This window comes from Grampus griseus (assembly GCF_964374135.1).
Source record: "Grampus griseus genome assembly, chromosome: 12".
NCBI classification, from domain to species: domain Eukaryota; kingdom Metazoa; phylum Chordata; class Mammalia; order Artiodactyla; family Delphinidae; genus Grampus; species Grampus griseus.
The window spans coordinates 98060-117975 of NC_139006.1; the positions used below are offsets into that span (position 1 = coordinate 98060).

Below are 19916 nucleotides of genomic sequence, written 5' to 3' on the forward strand. Positions count from 1 at the left end.
GTATCTAATATACAGTAAGTCCCCTACATACGAACCTTCAAAGATACGAACCTATGTTCGCATATCCAATCACGTTAGTTCATGTATCTAGTGTACATTGTCACGTGCATGCATCCTCTACAAGTGGTTGTGCTTTTGTGTACTTTACAGTACTGTATAGAATACAGTAACAGTGTCTTTACTTCAAGCCCAGGATGTCCGGAAGCAAGCATAAAAGCAGCAGTGATGTAGCTTGTACTACTGTATTTTTCAAGGTACTGTACTATAATATTAAAAACTTCTACTTTTTGTGTTTGTTTTTTACGTATTTGTGTGAAAAGTATTACAGTACAGTACTATATGGACAATTTTGTTAGTTGGGTACCTAGGCTAACTTTGTTGGACTTAACGAACAAATTGGACTCAGAATGGAACTCATTTGTATGTAGGGGACTTACTGTACTGTGATTTTTAAATACAATTATAAAATATCAGAGTATAACCATGTTTTTATTAAAATGTATATTGTAAATATGTGTGTATGTGTGTGCATTGAAATATCCTGGAAGATTATATACCAAAACGTTATCAGTGGTCATTTCTGAGTCGTAATTTTTTTACTTGTTGCTAAATTTTCTAGTTTACATAGTAAATAGAGCTAAGTTGTCTATTTTTTTAAATAGTAAACAATTCCATCGTGAACTACTTAAATAATTTTCAAAAGCATGATTTTAATATCTTCAAAGTTGTATATAGATTTGCTCAGGCTATTGTTAGATATATAAATTCTAGCCATTTTTAAAACTCAGATAATTTTTTTTTACACTTTTTAAGCCCATTTTTCTATCTACAGCTTTTTAAAGGCACTTTTTGAAAATGTTGCTAAAGGGCCTGGGCTCTTTTTAGACTCCATCTAAACTGACCTCTAGGCAAAATTCAAAATATGAGGGAAACAAATAAGGTGCTATGATTAGAGGAACATATGTTCGATAAGGCAGTCAGGGAGGGCCTCCATGAGAAGGTGACATACAAGCTGAAATCTGAAGGAAAGGAGTCATCCACAGAGGATTGGAGAGGTGGAGGGACACAGAGCTTTGTAAGTACAACAGCAAGAACAAAAGTCCTCATTGAGATCTTGACATGTTTGTTTAAAAAAAAAGTCCTAGGCCAGTGGCTGGAACGTGGGCAGGCAAGGTGGTAAAGAGAAGCATATATGAAACCAGGCTGGAGAGTAGGCCGGATTTAGAAAACACCTTACCAGCTCCAGCACGAGTTTATATTTTATTTGAAGAGCCATCAGAAGCTCTTTAAGAGTCTTTCATAAGAGATTATTTTTTGAAAATTACACTGACTATTGTATAGAAAAATCTTGGGAGACCAGTTTAGGAGGCTACTGTAGCAGTTCATGTATGAAATTTGGATTACAGAAAACTGTCATTTCCTTAGCATACAGAGTTCTTTTAAGACAACAAATAAAATGAGATATTTACTTAACATGAACAGGAAATTCACAGATTAATAAATGTCACGACATAAACTCACCTGTAATTTAAGGCATAGCAAACAGATAAAATTATATTTTTCACCCATCAGCAAAGTTTCACATTGAATCTGAAATTTCTATTTTCTGATCAATTTCCATTTTTCTACATAATATTGTTCTCTGTGATATTGAGAGTATTGGTGATGCAGAATTTCTTAAAACTTAAATACTTTTCTTAAAATTCATTTCTTAAAAATTTTTTTAAAATATCAGGTAACTAATTTGTTTACCCTTTTCTTTACTACCTTTTCTCTCTCCCAGGCTTTAAAGGCAGACTTTTTGAAAGTGTTACCTCTTTCTTCCAAGTCATTCACACCCAATCTGCAAGGTTTGCTGCCTCTCTGCTTTGAAATTTCTTCCATCTCTTCAGAAGGATTTAACAGTTTCCTGTCCTGAGACGCATTGTATAATATTCAACAGAAAATTCTTTGGGGTCATTTCTCAGTAACAAAACTTGACCCAGCCTGAATTCTATGTGGGTATCTTATTTTAAGTCCCCTGAAGCACCGGTTGTTGCTTTCTAAGAAAATATAGAATTCTGATTGTTCTTGCAACAACTAATATTTACATCACTAGTACTGAATGTACCTGTTGCTCCATCTCCTTATCCTTCTGCATTTATAGTAACTTCTTGTTTTAATGTTGAAGTGTAATAATCTTTTGGGAAACTTGTAAAAATTTTATTGAAGCATAATACATAGAGAAATGTGTACAGCTTAATGAATTTCCCCAAATAGAATACACCTATTTAGTCGGCCCCTAGATCGAGAAAACGAAATGAGTACTTTCACTGATGCTACTAGAATCTTACACTCAACTCCATTCATCCCCTCCTATCAAGTGTTACTGTCATGCTTCTTTAGTTTCATGTATATTTTAAACTCCAGCTGATATTATAATTGTTGTGTTGACAATATTCATTTGTATTTCTTGCGGAGTCATCTTTTTAACAGCCATTTAAAATGTGAAAACCTTTCTTAGCTTACAGGCCCCGACATAGCCCATGGGCCTTAGTTTCCCAATACTTGACTTATATTTACCCCTTGTGTTCTTTACTGCCTGCACTGCAAGGTTTCCATCTAGGACCAGTTCATACTGTCTGAAGAACTCATCTTTAATGTTTCTTTTAGCACAGGCATGCTACACAAGTTCCCTCCATTTTTGTTTATCTGAAACATCTTTATTTCTGCTTTATCTCTAAAGGACTTTTAGCTTGGTATAGACATCTAGATTGGTCGAATATTTTTTTTCCTTGTCAGCACTTTAAAGGTGTTGTTTCATTATCTTCTTCCATCGTTTCATTTAAGATGGAAACTTGCAGTCTTCCTGTTGCTGCTGTGAAAGTAGTCTCTCCCCTACTCTGTACCAGCTTCTGATAACCAGGCTTTATCTTTTGTTACAATGTGCGTAGTTGTGGTGATGTCCCACTTTAGCCTGCTTGGAACTTGCTGAGCTTCCTGAACCTGAGGGCTGATATCTTGCATCTCTTTGCAAGGTTCTTCACTAACTCCTCAAATATTTGTTCTGTCATCCTCTTCTTAAAAGACTAACTAAACACATTAGAACTTTTGAGTTTGTCCTAAATGTCTATGTCTTACACTCATCTTTTTTCCCCTTCTCCCTTCTGTTTAGTATGGATAATTAGATAATCATGACAACAGAGTAATAAAAATATTATAACTGTTTCAGAGCTATCATGGTTTCCTTCCTATGTTTCACACAAAGTTTTCACAACTTGAATATGCAAACCTAAGACAATTGTGTGTCTGTAATACAAACTCCTTATAAGTTTGTTGTAAGTTTATATTATAAACTCCTAGATCAAAATGTTCAAATTGGATGTTTAGCCCTTCACACGTATTGAGATGGTCACACTATGTATCACCATTATCTCTTTGTCAAACCAATTGGAACTGAAATAATGTATTATACAAGTAATTTAAAGTACATCATATGCTTTATTCTGTTTGCTTTTATACCTTAATGTGTCTGGCTGGCTATTGCTACTGAATTTCATCTTGAAAAACAGGAAGCTTTACTTTTGGTCTTCTGCTACCTCTGAAAAGTGCCACAGCTTATAAATGTTAAATACGGAAAGATATAACACAGACTTGTGTGCTGAAATTGACTGAAAGCAACTATGAACCTTGCCAGCACTGACTTGCTATGACAAAGAAAGCATACTGTATAAATGAAAATATCCACAAACTATTCACTTTGTTTTTTCAGTGGCAACAGTGTTTTGACATATCTTTTACTGTATAGCCTAGGAATTAACTGTATTTTGATTTAGTGTATTTAATACATTATCTGTATTTTAATTAAATTAAAAATAATAGCATAGTTATTTTGTGAAATATTTTACCACAAATGAACAAGAGGACTTTTTTGGTGAGTTACATAGTTCAGAATGATGTTGCATGAAGTAAATTTTAGGGGAAATTTCTTATTTTTGATAAAAATGATTCAAGCAACATATTTGGTGAGCTACCTGCAAAGGCACTCCCTTTCCTGAGTGCCCCTCACTCACCTGATCATAGGCCTCTTCCCACTTTTTTCTCCATCATACTTCACTCTCCCCTGCTCCATTAAGGAGGTCACATTTGCTTTCGAAATAAAAGTCCTGCTTACTAGGAGAAAATAGATAATTCAAAATATTATGGTTTTCCTAGACCCTAGGGAAGAGACGCTATTACACGAAGAACAAAAACAGAAGAATGCATGCCATTTCCTACTTGGGCCAATTTTAAAACATTCCCTCAAGAACATGGAGTACAAATTCAGCCAGGCAACTTACAGCCCACCCCCTGATACTTCCTATGGAGAAGGCAGATACCTAAATTCAGATTCTGAATTTGGAGGATTGGTAAACTCCTTAGGCCAGAGTCCCATAGTTCTCCATCATTACATTCCTATATAAAAAACTGGGGGCAGGGTCTAATCAGTCCCATTCCTCCTGGGAGAAGTCTATGGCCACACCTCTGAATGTTACACACCTCTGAGATGACAAATACATTCTTGTTCACCAAAGACTGCCACAGGGTGTGAGGGAAATTATTAATACTGGCCACCACTATAGGAAAGAGGGGATTTATACAGTGGAGTTGTTCTGATAGTTTGAGGCTTTGAATGGCTCTAGAAAAGTAAATATTAGGCAACAGCTGTGTGTTTTGTTGTTACATTGAATGGAAAAGAAATATGCCAGCCTCTCACTTTGTAAAAGAACAATTATATATGCGTGAAAAAATATGCTTAAATAAGGCACTCATTCAAGTTCTCAATTACATATTTCATGTACTAAACGCAAGAGAAGTTCTTGAAAGGAGGCAATCAGATGCTTTAAAGGTAAGATAACCTTTACAATGGGAAAATAAAGTTTGGGCAGGTGTATGTGGAGATGAAAACAATCTGATTTATTTGGACAAATATGTGCTTACAGAAGAAATGTTCTTACTGAAAATGGAACAAAAGAGGTAAACAACCTTGACATTTTCCTGTGATGTACCTTATTTACATTTATTTCAGACTAAGACATCTAGTCAGATTCAAGGGTAAACATGAGTTAGCATAACCTTAAGTCCAAACTCTGTCTCAAAATTAAAACCATAATATATCTAAAGATGTTTCTATAATGTCTGTATGTTTTTAAAAAAGCATGCTACTCCTCATTGTTGATGTCAATATTGTGATAGTTGCATATTCAGAATCACACATGCTGTAGGAAAAAAATTCAGCCAATACTACATTAATTTACCATGAATCAAGATTTATTCGTAGCTTTTCTGAATTTGCTTTGAAACAAAAAAACAAAACCCAAACAAACATCCCCCTGTAAAAAATCCTCCCACACCGATTCTCTCCAGTATAACTTCTCAGAACTCTTATGACTTTGCCACGCTCATTACAATGGTAGTTTTTCCCCAGGATAATTCTGTAGGTTTGAAATACTGCAGAAAGTCACTCTATGTTAAGTTCATTTATAGGGTTGCTTTTTCTCCTTAGAAGAGTATTTAAGAATTTAATAAATATTGCATGGTACATGAAGGCATTCCCAAATCATTGTTTGTATGACTTTCCTTCATTATGAATTTTCTGATGTCCAGGAAAAAGTACACCCTTACCCATGTGTTCTGTCCTGTCCTGAGCTGACAGATGCAGAATGAGACCTAATCTCTAAAAGTTTTCTCACATTTATTGGACATGTATCCTTTCCTGATAGGAATTTACAAATGTAGATTAAGGGAATCCTACCAGATGAAGAGTCTTCTTAGTATTGTTTGATTCCATCTTCTGGTTTTACAAAAAGAATGAGCAGCTATTAATGGCTTTCCCATACATTCCTTGGGTTTTTCTCTAGAATACTGAATAAAGCAGAGACCACATTTCATCACAATAAGCACATTCACATAAGGCTTCTTTCCAAGAGTTCTCTGAAGTCAAAGTAAGGCATTAGCTGCTTTTTTTTTTTTTTTAATCCATACATTCTTAGGTTTTCTCTACAGTGTGAATTCCCTGGTGTTCAGCAAGGAATGAGTGGTAGTTAAATGAATTTTCATATTCATAGGGGTTCTCTAGTGTGTGTGTTCTCTGATGTTTAGTAAGGTTTGAGCTCCAGCTGAAGGATTTATTGCATACCTTACATACATAGGGCTTCTCCCCAGTATGAGTTATCTGATGTAGAATGAGGGAAAAGCTCCGACTAAAGGTTTTGTCACATTCAGTACATGCATAGGGCTTTTCTCCAGTATGAATTCTCGTATGTTGTACAAGGGATGCATGCCACGTGAAAACTTTACCACATTCATCACATTCATAGAGCTTTTCTCCAGCATGAATTCTCTGATGTTTAATAAGGAATGAGTGGCAACGGAAGGCTTTACTGCATTCATTACATTCATAGGGGGTTTTGGAGGTATGGACACTCTGATGCCGGGAAAGGTGTGAAGAACGGCGAAATGCCTTCCCACACTCAATGCATTCATAAGGTTTCTCTCCAGTGTGTGTAATCTGATGGCGAATGAGTTCAGAGCCACTGCTAAAGGCCTTCCCACATCTCCTACATACATACTGTTTCTTTCCTATGTGAATTCTCTGATGTCGAGTGAGGTTTGAGGCACGGCTAAAGGCCTTTCCACATTCGGTACATTCATAGGGTTTCTCCCCAGTATGTGTTCTCTGATGTTCAATGAGGAATGATAGGTAACTGAATGTTTTGTTACAGTCTTTACACTCATGGGGTTTCTTTCCCGTATGTATCATCTGATGTTTTACGAGGTTTGAGATCTGGCTAAAGGTTTTCCCACATTCCTTACACACATATGGTTTCTCTCCAGTATGAGTTCTCTGATGTAACACAAGGGAAAAGCGCCGACTGAAAGTTTTTCCACATTCATGGCATCCATAGGGTCTCTCCACAGTACTAACATTCATATGTTGAGACAGGGCTTCTTGATGGGAAACTGTCACTTGCCTGATATATCCCTGATTTCCCTGCAGCATCTCAGTATCACCCTCACATTTCCAGCCTTCTTTAATATTGGAATACTCAAGGCCTTGGCTTAGAAATCTTTCAAATGAAAGATTTGAAGATCTTATCAAATACTGGGATGAATCATCTTCGTATATGACATTTTTTGGAGAAAACTCTTTGATCTCACCATTTGACTCTGAAGCTGAAAAAACAAAGCAAATGTTTCTTATTTTCTGTGTTGAGTAAAATAAAAGCCACTCCTCCATTTTTAAATGAGAATTACATTGGAAAAAAAAATCTTAGCATTGCATTGCTTTTACAGTTATCATATATGACTCTGAAATCTGAGCAGTGGATCCAGAAATTCAGAAGACATCAAACAGAGGAGAGCTGTAGGTGAATAAGGAGAAGATTAAGAATAAGAAACTGAAGGTGAGGGAAAAACAGAACTATCAGGAAGATAAGTAATTGTAAAGGATAGGTGGTTAATCTTCCTCACCTCCAGGTAAACTTTATTTGCTGCCAGAATGACTTGAAAATGACAATTTCATAATGATGCTAATAGACTACAAGCGTTCCTCAGGTCCCACAAAGAAATGAGATTGTGTTCACTTAGTGCCTTTGGAACATCTTACAGTAACTTATTCTGAATGAATGAATAAAAAGGTTTCTCTGAATATCTTCTAGCATCCTCACTCTACCTCTAACTTCTAAACAGACATGTGAAGCTCAATTTAGGGATAACAGTGTCTTTCCATCAGATGCTTTTGACAGATAAACACAGGATTTTCTCCAGGCTAAATTTTAGTAAAGGATTTTGTCATTTTGGGAGAACAGAGTTTTATAATATACAAAAGTTTAAAAAACATATCTTTATTCTTAGGAAATATGTGGAGTTAACGGCTATGATGTATACAATTTATTCCCAAATGTTTCAGGAAAAAAAAATCATATACCAAATGACAAAACAAACAGGGCAAAATATTAGCCATGGGTGAATGTGAGTAAAGGGCATATGGGTATTTTTGCACTATTCTTGCAACTTTTCTGGAAGTTTAAAATTATTTCCAACTTGGTATATAAATTCAACAAAATCCCAATCAAAATCCCGGCAAGTTATTTCACAGATCTCCAACAAACTGATTCTAAAGTTTATACAAAACAGCAAATGACCTAGAATACCTAACACAGCACTGAAGGAGAAGAACAGTCAGAGGACTGACACTTGACTTCAAGACTTCTGTAGCACTACAGTAATCAAGACAGTGCAGCCCTGGTGAAAGACTAGACAAGTAGATCAGTGGAACAGAGTACAGAGCTCAGAACAGACCTGCATAATTATGGTCAACTCATCTTTGACAAAGGAGCAAGGACATCACAAGGGAGCAAATACAGTCTTCTCAACAAATGGTACTGGAACAACTAGATATCCACGTGCGTAAAAGTGAATCTAGATACAGATTTACACTCTTAACAAAAATTAACTCAAAATGGATCACAGACAAAAATGTAAAACACAAAACTATAAAACTCCTAGAAGTTAACAAAGGAGAGAACCTAGATGATGTTAGAGAGTGATGACTTTTTGGGATAACACCAAAGGCACAATCCATGAAAGAGATAATTGATAAGCTGGACTTCATTAAAATTAAAAACCTCTGCTCTGCAAAAGCCAATGTCAAGGGCTTCCCTGGTGGCACAGTAGTTGAGAATCCGCCTGCCAATGCAGGGCACACAGGTTCAAGCCCTGGTCAGGGAAGATCCCACATGCCGTGGAGCAACTAAGCCTGTGTGCCACAACTACTGAAGCCTGAGTGCCTGGAGCCCATGCTCCGCAACAGGAGAGGCCGCTGCGGCGAGAGGCCTACATACCGCAACGAAGAGTAGCCCCTGCTCGCCACAACTAGAGAAAGCCCACGTGCAGCAACAAAGACCCAACACAACCAAAAATAAATAAAATTCATTCATTCATTAAGTTTTTTTAAAAAAAGCCAATGTCAAGAGAATGAGAAGACAGGATGAGAAGACTGAGAAAAAATAGTTGCAAAATACACATCTGACAAGTTATTACCCAAAATACACAAAGAACTGTTAAAACTCAACAATAAGAAAATGAACAATTCAATTTAAAAACAGGCAAAAGACATGAACAGAAACCTCACCAAAGAAGATTTACAGATCCAAGTAAGAATATGAAAAGACATTCAACATCATGTCATTAGGGAACTGTAAATTAAAATAAGACACCACTTCACACCTATCAAAATGGCCAAACTCCAATTCACCGACAACAACACATGCTAGTGAGGATGTGGAGCAACAGGAACTCTCATCACTGCTGGTGGGGACACAGAATGGTGCAGCCACTTTGGAAGACAGTGTGTCAGTTTCTTATAAAACTGAACATCCTCTTACCATACAATTCAGCAATCACATTCCTTGATATTTACCCAAGTGAATTAAAACTAACATCCACACAAAAACCTGAATGTGGAAGTTTATAGCAGCTTTATTTATAACTGCCAAAACTTAGAAGCAACAAGATGTCCTTAAGTAGGAGAATGGAAAAGTAAACTGTGGTACATCCAGACCATGGGCTATTACGCAGCACTAAAAAAAAAAAAAAAAAAAAAGAGTTATCAAGCCATGAAAAGATATAAAGGAATGAGCCTCAAATGCATAATATGAAGTGAAAGAAGCCAATCTGAAAAAGGCAAATATCCTATGAATTCAACTATATGACATTCTGGAAAAGGAAAAACTATGGAAACAGTAAAAAGATCAGTGGTTACCAGGGGTTAGTGGGGAGAGGGGGATGAATAGGCAGAGCACAGAGAATTTTTAGGGCAGTAAAACTATCCTGTATCATACTAACATATGGATACATGTCATTGCACATTTGTCAAAACCCATAGAATGTACGACACTAAGAATGAAACTTAAGGTCAACTATGGACTTTGGGTGATAATGATGTGTCAAGGCAGGTTCATCAATTGTGAAAAATGTACCACTGTGGTGTGGGATGTTGACAGTGGGGAAGACTGGGCAGGGGGATATATAGGAACCCTCTGTACTTTCCATTCAATTTTGCTGTGAACCCAAAACTGCTTGAAAGAAAATAAAGTTTATTAATTTAAAAAAATCATTACAGTATTTTCAGGGAAGGTTTAGAGTATTTTAATTGCTACAGTAAAGACTGAGAGATATAAATATACAAATTCACTAGCATCCCTATAGAAAAACAATGTAACTTCTTAGAAAAGAAACTGAAGAAAGTTGCTTAAGAATTAATTCAACAACAGGTGTACAGGGATTTTACAAAAAAAATTCAAAGTCTTAAGAAGCTGTGCAGATAACTCCTAAATCCTACTTTAGCTCAGCATCACCTGGGAGCTTGTTAAAATGTAAATTCTTGAGTTCCACCCCAAACCTAATAACTTAGAATTTCTGGAGTGGGGCCTGGGGATATGTATTTTAAAATGATCCAAAGGACTAAACGTTGAGAAGAACTGTGATATCTCTCTTAAGCACCAGAATATGATACTCAATTGCTACTCGACTATCCCAGAGACCCAAAACTCAGTAAGTCACAAATTGATATAATCTTTCCCTCCCCTTCAAACTTGTTCATCCTTCTTTTTTTTTTTAAGGAGCTAATAATACCAGCAAAAAGAGTGGTGTCAACCACAATTCCTCAATCTTCTTAATGTCTTTTATCTAGTCAATCACCAGGTCTTTCTGAGTCCACTTCCTTACGTTGTTACCGTCTGTATACCTTCTTCCATTCCCTGGACACCTCCAAGGTTCAGGTGATGATTACATCTAGCCTAGGTTATGGCAACAACTCTTAAATGGCTGTGCTGTTTCCTAGTCTCACTTCCAATAAATCTGTTTTCCAAACTGCAGCTAGAATGACCTTACTAAAATGCTCGCCTGCCTGCCTAAAATCTTTTGATGACTCCTTATTAGCCTACGGATGAACTCTAAGTTCATTAATAGGACCTATAAAACACCTGCATGATCTGACCAGTGCTTTCCCTAACCATCCTTAATTCCCACCATTTTCCTCCTTACACTTTATACTTTTGCTCAATCTAGACTGAACTTCATACTCTCATTTTATTAGTATGATCTTTATACATGCTGTAACTTTGCGGTTTTGTTTCAGTTATAAAATATGAATGGCTCCAGTCCTGTAAAGATGGAGTAAGTACACTCCAACCTGGCTCTCCCACTGAATACAAGTGAAAACCATGAACAGAATGCATAAAGCAGCTAGCTGAGAACTCTAAAAAGTAAACGGGGAACTTCCCTGGTGGCGCAGTGGTTAAGAATCTGCCTGCCAATGCAGGGACACAAGTTTGAGCCCTGGTCCGGGAAGATCCCACATGCCGCGGAGCAACTAAGCCCGTGCACCGCAACTACTGAGCCCGCGCACTGCAACTACTGAAGCCAGCGCACTCTAGGGCCCATCTGCCACAACTACTGAGCCCGGGTGCCAAAACTACTGAGCCTGCATGCCTAGAGCCCGTGCTCCGCAACAAAAGCCATTGCAATGAGAAGCCTGCGCACCACATTGAAGAGTAGCCCCCTCTCGCCACAACTAGAGAAAGCCCATGCACAGCAGTGAAGACTCAATGCAGCCAACAATAAATAAATAAAATTAAAAAATTTTAAAAATCTATTTTAAAAAAAGTAAACGGTAGCAAGCTGCTTGCAGAAGGAAGCCAGAACACAAAGTAACACTGAAATGGTGATGAGTTTCTTGGGTTTTTTCCCCCCCTCCAGTCTCTCCAGGCCTAAACTCAAATGCAGCCTGAAAGCAGGAACTGGGCAGCAGGTGTGAGAAGAAAGAGCTCCATGAGAAGCCTCTATTTCTGTTCTTAGGAATGGGAAAGGGGAGTCCATACTGGTTAGAGAAATCTTATTGTTTGTTCATTTCTGATTCTCTTCTGCCCAAACCCAAAGCATGTTGCAGCAGCTGTGGCCATACAGGCAATTAAACCTCTAAGGCAGGGTAACCTTCCTCCCTCAGCAGAAAGATCAATGGTCCCAAGAGCAGAGAGGTAATACCCCCCCTTTTTTCTTTTTCTCTCCATCCCCTCGCTGCATGGCTGCAGAGGCAGACAAACTTGCAGGAAGTGCAGAGGGGAACCTACAGGCCTGCCTTTCTATCCAGAAGGCCTGAAAGAGGGGGCCTGGGAGCCAAAAAGGAAAGGGGACATGGTGAAAAAGGGAGCGCAAGAAGATGATCCCATAAAGTTGTGTATGAAATTCTGGGCTCCTCCCTGAGCTGTGCATGCATGGATCTGACCCTAAACAGCACACCTAAAGCTGTGAGAACTGAAACAAAGGGGAACCCGCTGCCTAAGGGGAACCCAGTGCCCAACACCACTAGGAGGTGCATATGGGGACAAATAAGAGAGACCTGAGAAGGCTTTGAAAACCGGACTGTCATTGGAACCACATTCACAGAAGACAGGTTAGAACTGTGGCTTCAACTTATGCATATCGACAGCCTGCTTAAAGTTAACATCTCAACAGGATTTAAATAAGACCCAAAGTCTTCATACTTAAAAAAAAAAGTTACAAGTCAAAGTTATAGGACATAGAGAGAAACAAGAATTTCATCATCCCACAGGGGAAAGACAATCCAATTATAAAACAAATTTATGGAGTATTTATATATGGACAGTGCATTAAAATGAAATTAAGCAAAACTTAATTTTGATGAGAAAATATTTCAGTGATGTAGAAAACATCCCTATACTTTATACATGATAGTGAAGTACTGTGTAGTGAAATATCAAGGTATCTGTAAATTACATTATTCAGCAAAAAAAGGGATGAGGTGAGGCAAATACAGTAAAATGTTATCCATTATTAAACCCATAACTAAGACTGTATAGATTTATGCAAAGATAGAAAAATAGAAAAACAAAAACTAGAGAACCCAGAAACATGCGCAAAAACTGACACTTAACTTATGACAAACCAGTGAAGGAAAGGACAGACATGTCAATAAATGGTGTCTCGAGAACTGGATGTCCATGCAGAAGAGACCAAAACTGACCACTAAGTCACATGACACACAAAAATAAATCCAAAGTTGACCATGGATCTAAATGTGAATGCAAAGTGACGTTTTAAAGAGAAAATCTAGGAAAATGTCATCATGACCTCATGGTAGGGAAAGATTTCTTAAACAGATCAAAAAAATATATATATATATTGGCACTTCCCTGGCGGTCCAGTGGTTAAGACTCCGCACTTCCACTGCAGTGGGCAAGGGTGTGATTCCCTGATCAGAGAACCAAGATACCGCATGCTGCACGGCACAGCACAGCCGAAAAAAAAGAATACTAATCATAAAGGAAAAGACTGACAAATCTGACTATACTAGAATTAAGAGTCTCTGTTCATTAAAAGAGGTTTTAAGGAGAAAAGCCAGCCACAGGTAAGAGGAGGTGTTTGTAGTGAATATAATTACAATGATTTGTATCCAAAACATACAACTCCTACAAAACAAGAAAAAGATGGAGAATCCAATAGATAAATGAGCAAAAACCTTCAAGAAGCACTTCATAAATGAGGGTATCTAAATAATAAACATATGAAAAGGTGCTCAACCTCATTAGTAACTGGAGAAATGCACGTTTAAACCAGAATAAGCTACCACTGCACACTCTCCTGATGGGTGAAGAGCATGATGTCTGGCAGTACAGGGCGTTTGGTAAACATGGGGAGCAGCAAGAGGAACCCCCTTACTGTGTCTGTGGAAGTGTAAGTCAGTAAAAGCACTTTGGAAAACATTCTGGCATCATCTAATGTGTGAAAGAGATACATTATCCTCTGACTCAGCAATTCCAGTCCTAGACATAAACCACAGGAACCCTGTGCCAGGAGGTACCAGGACCCAAGGACAAGAGCAACATTGCTTACAATAGCCTTAAACTGCAAACAACCCAAGAAGCCATCAATAACAGAATGGATACAAACTACTAGATGAGTATGCAAAATGCATGAATATTAAAAATAATTTTGAGAGAAGCAAATTAATATATACATTATGATCCCCTCTATATAAAGTTCATAAACATACAAACCTAAACTAGTGACTAGAAACACCAACAGTTGATAAAGCTATAAAGAAAACCAAGGAAGCTACTACCATTAAAGATTACCTTTGCAGGGGGCGAGGTGGGGGGGTGGGTGACTGGGACAAGCACCCGAAGAGCTCTTAGGGACCTGGCAGTGCTGTGTCGACTGACCTGAGTGGTGGTTACATGGGTGCCTTATAATAATTTAAGCTGCACATTTACGTTTTATGCATTGTCTGTGAGCTATTTCCCTTTTCCAAAAAGGTACTGGAAGAAACACACAAAAATTCTAAGAGCTGTATTAAAGTAGTAGAATTAGAGGCAATTTTTCCATGTTTCCCCTTTACCTCACTTCCCTTGTACATAGTTTTATGGGTTTTATTACTTTCAAAACATTTAGAAAAGAACATTTTTCTTCAACTCATCCTTTCACGAGGAAGTCTCTGGGCACATGTCCCACCTCGTGACTTCAGCTCACACAGGGCTCTTTCCACATCCTTCCTCCTGAAGGTCTCGCTCTCACAGCCAGAGCTTGGTTTTCAAGGCATCCTCTGCTCCCTCACTAGTCCTACCATTAGTTGCTTCTCCATAAACATAAGTATTCCCCTGTTATCTCGAGAGGACCACTCCCTAAAGGCCAGTATACTTCCATTAGAGGTTTGCTTCAGAATCAACTATAGAACTTATGGAAATTGTCATAAACACATATAATTTAGGCTCCAAAGACCTTCTATGTCAGAATCTTCAAGCACGGTGCATGGCCGTATTTATTTTTAAAGAGCTTCACCAGCAATTTTATTTCGACCTAAGGTGAAGAAGGCTTTCAGAGCCCTTCTCAATCAACCTCATTGCTTCTGTTTTTCTTTCTTAATATAAGATTCCCACATCCCTACTTGGAATTTTTTTCTAAGATATATTCCAATGGTTTGTTGCACCTCTTCACTTGGAAATACCATCCTCTACTCACACCATGCATATCTCAAACTAATTCACCACGTTTTGTTTTAAACTGACCCTTTTCCTGTCTTTTATATTTCTATTACTACTATCCCTATCCAAATTACCCAGGTCTATAACACCAACTGGAAATTCCTTTCTTCTCATCGTTGAACTGCGAACTTGAGGACCTCTAACAAAGTTATTTACAGACCCAATTTATCTCACTATGCCATGCCTTCTACTCTCTGAGGCATACCACCTAAGAGAAAGTCTTAACAATATTAAAACTTCAATAAATATCATTAAAATAGGGACCTCCCTGGTGATCCAGTGGTAAAGAATCCGCCTTACAATGCAGGGGACGTGAGGTTCGATCCCTGGTCAGGGAACTAAAATCCCACATGCCGCGGGGCAACTAAGCCTGCGCGCCACAGCTACTGAGCTCACGCGCCTCAACTAGAGCCCACCTGCCGCAAACTACAGAGCCCACGCACTCTGGAACCCGCGCACCACAATGATGAGCCCAGGTGCTGCAACGAAAGATCCCACATGCCTCAACGAAGATCCCGCATGCCAAAATTAAGACCCAACACAGCCAAAAATAAATAAACCTTTTTAAAAAATTGTTAAAATAACACATGACTGAAAGAATAAACCCATCAATTAACCAAAGTGTAATGAATCACTTTTTCAAGAGGGTTAGAACAGCAGTATAAAGAAAAATATATATACCTTTTAATTTAGACAATGGAAACATATAAGTCAATTTTTAAAAAGAAAGGGAAGAGAAACCAAAGAGAAATAAAATTCAGAGTCCAGACAGAGCTAATAATGAAAAGAAGGGACACATCTATCTGTGAGAAAGTGAGGAAAGGATGAGAACTGAAGGCAGACAGGTAAGTGGGTGTGAGTGGTCCCCTTGCTGTGGGCAAGACTTTACAGTCCCTGTATCTCCGGTACCTTTAAAGGAAAACTTTCCATCCAGCATATAACAAAGTACTGCTTTCTCATTGACTGGGTGGGTTGTTATTTTAAAAACTTCCCCACCAGCTTCTAACTCACTCACCTGAAAACAGACCTCTGCTCGCATCTTTCCCCAGCCACGGCTCTTTCCCTTGCTCCAGTAAGGAAACCACATGTGGCTTAGAAATGTTAAGACCTGCTTGCGGAAATGAAATAAATTCACAATTAGTCCCTGAATCCTTACGAAAGAGGGGCCGTTATTAGAAATGCCAGATGTAAGTATGAAAGATTTCTAAAGATTAGGTGAAGTTCTAATTCCCCTCTTAAAAGCTAATAAAGGACTTCCCTGGCTGTCCAGTGGTTAAGACTCTACACTTCCACTGCAGGGGGCTCAGGTTCGATCCCCTTGTCAGGGAAGTTCCCATGCCATGCAGTGCAGCCAAAAAAAAAAAAGAAAAGCTAAAACAAACAAACAAACAAAAAAAACTTACCTCCCTTGGGAATGTTCAGCCAGGTAATCAAGATTCGCAACAGCCATCCTAAAGGTCAAATTCTGACTGAGGGGAGATGAGAAGAAATACCTACCCAGTGAGACCAGGTGGCCATAGTTCTCCAACATTACATGTCTGTACAAATCTCTTTGAGCAGGCTGGAGCCATTCCCACTCCTCCCGGGAGAAGTCTACGGCCACATCTCTGAATGTCACTGACCCCTGAAATGACACACAGACATCTGCACAACCAGCACCCATGCTCCCAAAGGCTCTGATCAAGGAATGAAATGAGTCCCACTGTGTATGGTGGACAGTGTATACAAGTAGCGCAATGACAGTTTTCAAGATTCTGAGTAATTATTAAGAGTATAAGGAAGAGACTAGTTGTTTTGTTTTACTGTATAATTGGAGAAAAGACGAAAAAATATACATGCTTTGTCCTGAGATAATTTACAATTTTGTGGAAGATAAAGGACTATACATGTGAACAACATGAATTTCTGGCTTTGGTTGCAAAAATTCTTAAGATCTCACCACGCTTTATGAATAATGAAGACAATCCCTTTACGTGTAATAGGGAGAGTATATTTTCCTTAATACCAGCCTATTTTAATATGATCTGGCAAGAATTTCTTCGTAGGCACAACTGGCTGTAGCAGACAGCAGCAGCTCCCGATTAAGGGGTACACATTCAAGTTTACCACAGCTAACCCCGTTTCTGAAGAAATAGCTGTGATACTTAGCAATGTCGCCGAACAAGACGCTGAAGGCTACAGTACAAGGGCCTCCCGGGGTGGAACCTGCAGCTTCCTCCCTTGGGTTCAGGATGAGTAATAAGCCCCTGTTTGCAGCCTGGTTTTGCAGCACCTGAGTGAGCCACGTAGCTGTTAGGCACGAACAGGGATTTTTAAAAGTCCCAAACTAGTAACAGCCCCAGAGGTGTGACAGTTATATTTTACAGTTTAAAAACATTTTAAGTGCCTATAATCTGTTATAGATTACTGACTAATAAAAGAAGCTGTTTCCTAATGTAAACAGGAGGCTCTCCAGAACGGAAGGAAACTGGACTTCCAGCAAAAGTTGAAGAGCCTCTGGCTTTGGAGACAAGTATGACAGAAAGTAGGACAGAGGAGTGACACTAAAACCAGATGGACTAATTTGGAAGGGCTGGTCTTCTTATCCCCGACCTCTGTGAAGCACAATTGCCAGCCACGCATTTAGCCTCCACCAAAACAACAATAATCAGGGTTCCTTGCTAGAGAAACTTCACGTCTTGCCTAAAAAATGAGCTCGGTGAGTTCGGAGATTTTGTTTTGCTCCCCGCTGATCCCCAGGACCTAGGAAGCGCCGTGCAGGAGAATCACGTGGAGGGACTGTTAACGTGCAGACTGCCAACCCGCACACGCACAGGTTCGGGTTCACAAGGCTGGGGTGAGGCTCGAGAATACCCAAGTCCAGCAAGTTACCAGGTGATGCCGACAGAGCTGATCCAGGATCACGCACTGAGACCGCTGATGCAGGCGTGAAAGGAGACGCCCAACGGAAGCAGGAGTCAGCGAATGAACGGCAGCGGGGGCGAGGGCAGAGAGTGAAGCCCTCCACGTTCCAATTCCGGGGAAAGGAGGCGCAGGACAGCCCGCTCTAAGACCCGGCCGCCCGGTCAGCGCCCGCCCCGCGACCGGCCCCGCCTGCCCTCCCACGTCCTCTTAGGCGCCAGAAGGGCGGCAGGGGGAGGAAAGCCTGTGTTCCCTGTCCGGAAAACACAGTCGCGCTGAGGAAGAAAGGAAACACCAGCTCACCTGAGACATGGCTCACGGCAGGGCCCGCGGAGAACCGAGCGTGGAAGGCGGAGCTGGCGGGGAGAGCGACAAGCTGACGCGCGGGCCGGCGCCCGGGCTCCGCATCCACCGCCCTCGTCACGAGGGTCAGGGACGCCCGCGACAGCTCCCTCCCCGCCGCGGCGGGGGCTCCGAGCCTGGGCCCGACCCGCGCCCCCAGCGCCGCTGCCTTTAACGGAGCCGCAGCTGGGGCGTCTCCTCCGCGCTGCTGGCCGGGCAACCAAGGCTTCCCAAGCTCGGGGCAGGACCACCGCCCCCGGCCCCCCGGGCCCCGGCGGGGACAGGCTCGGGCAGGGCGGGCCCTTCCCCTACCTCGGCCCGCGCAAGCAAGGCTCTCGGCTCTGCGACGGGGACCCCGAACCAGCGTCCCGCAAACTGCGCCTTCCGGAGCCTCAGAGACCGACCGCGACCAGGCCGCGGGCCTCAGACAGCTCTCCTTCCCAGGACCCACCGCGGCCTCGGCGCGTCGCGGGCAGAGTGCCCGCCCCACTCCCTACAACTCCCAGGACACCCCGCGCCCGTAACAGGGAGAACGGGGGTCTCAGACAACTACACTTCCCAGGGTCCACTGCGGCCTCAAACTGAGGCCTAGCCGTCCACGCTCGGACTACAACTCCCAGAACCGACTGCGGCCCCAGCCGTTCCATTCAGGACCTCCAGCCCTGGCCACGGCAGTAGCAGCCCCCGCAGCCCTGAGGAGTCACTACTCTCAGAGCCTGGAGCCCCGCGGGGCGGCCCAGCCATGGCGGCCTGGACGGCGACCGCCCGCACGCTGAGGCCAGACTGGCGACCTGTCCGCATGAGCAGAGGAGGCAGCCGGGCTCCCCTTGCAGCCCTGCCGTGGGAGTCCGCGATTCCTGGGGGCTTCCTTCTCCCTGCGCTGGTGGCTCGGTCCCGAGCACGGGGGAGGTCTGGGGACTAAGCACCTACAGAGCTCCAAGCCCAAGGGATGGGAGGCCGGGTGCAAGCTTTGTATTGAAATGGAAGGGTTAGGAGAGAGACTGGGCCCGCTGAATCATGGAATATTGTTCTAAGTGGAGCCAACAGTTTATGAGTTTATGAAAAAAAGATTAGAGACAACAAAGGAAAATGTGTTATCAAACAAACCTTGTGTCCACTCACCTGCCCGCAGTAAAGCCGATCTACTGACACTGGGTTGTGATGAAGGAAAGTGCAGCGTTTATTGCAGGCGCCAAGAAGGAGTCCAGGGAACTAGTGCTTAAAAGGCCTGAACTCCCAGAAGGCTTTCAGGGAAAGGTTTTTAAAGACGGGATGAGGGAGGGGGGGTTGTGGGGTGTGTGATCGGCTCTTGGACCTTCTTCTGATTGGTTGGTGGGGAGGTCATCAGGAGTCAACATCATTGACCTTCTGGTTCCATCTGTTCTTCGGTCTACGGTGGGCAGCCTACAGTTTACTTCTCCCAGCTGGTAGGGGTTTCAGAGCTGCAAAACAGCTCAAAGGACACGGCTCAGAATAGTATCTACAGCCCTTGAGGAGGAACTAAAGTTCCTTGACTTTGTTGAATAGCTAAACTATTATTATTTTGTCTTGCTTGACTATTTTCCTTTCTTTCTGCATTTTCTCACTTCT

General features: G+C 41.0%; 1 protein-coding gene across 1 annotated transcript; it reads right to left on the bottom strand.

The window, feature by feature from the left end:
• Positions 1-5282: 5282 nt before the first annotated feature.
• ZNF140 (zinc finger protein 140) lies at positions 5283-18779 on the bottom strand. The gene is made up of 5 exons (XM_082667791.1): positions 18639-18779; positions 18288-18340; positions 16581-16707; positions 16099-16191; positions 5283-7194 (listed from the first exon to the last, which is right to left on the bottom strand). Exons 2-5 carry the CDS (start codon positions 18294-18296, stop codon positions 6008-6010), a joined length of 1416 nt encoding a protein of 471 aa, XP_082523917.1. The 5' UTR covers positions 18297-18340; positions 18639-18779; the 3' UTR covers positions 5283-6007.
• Between the last annotated feature and the right edge of the window lie 1137 nt (positions 18780-19916).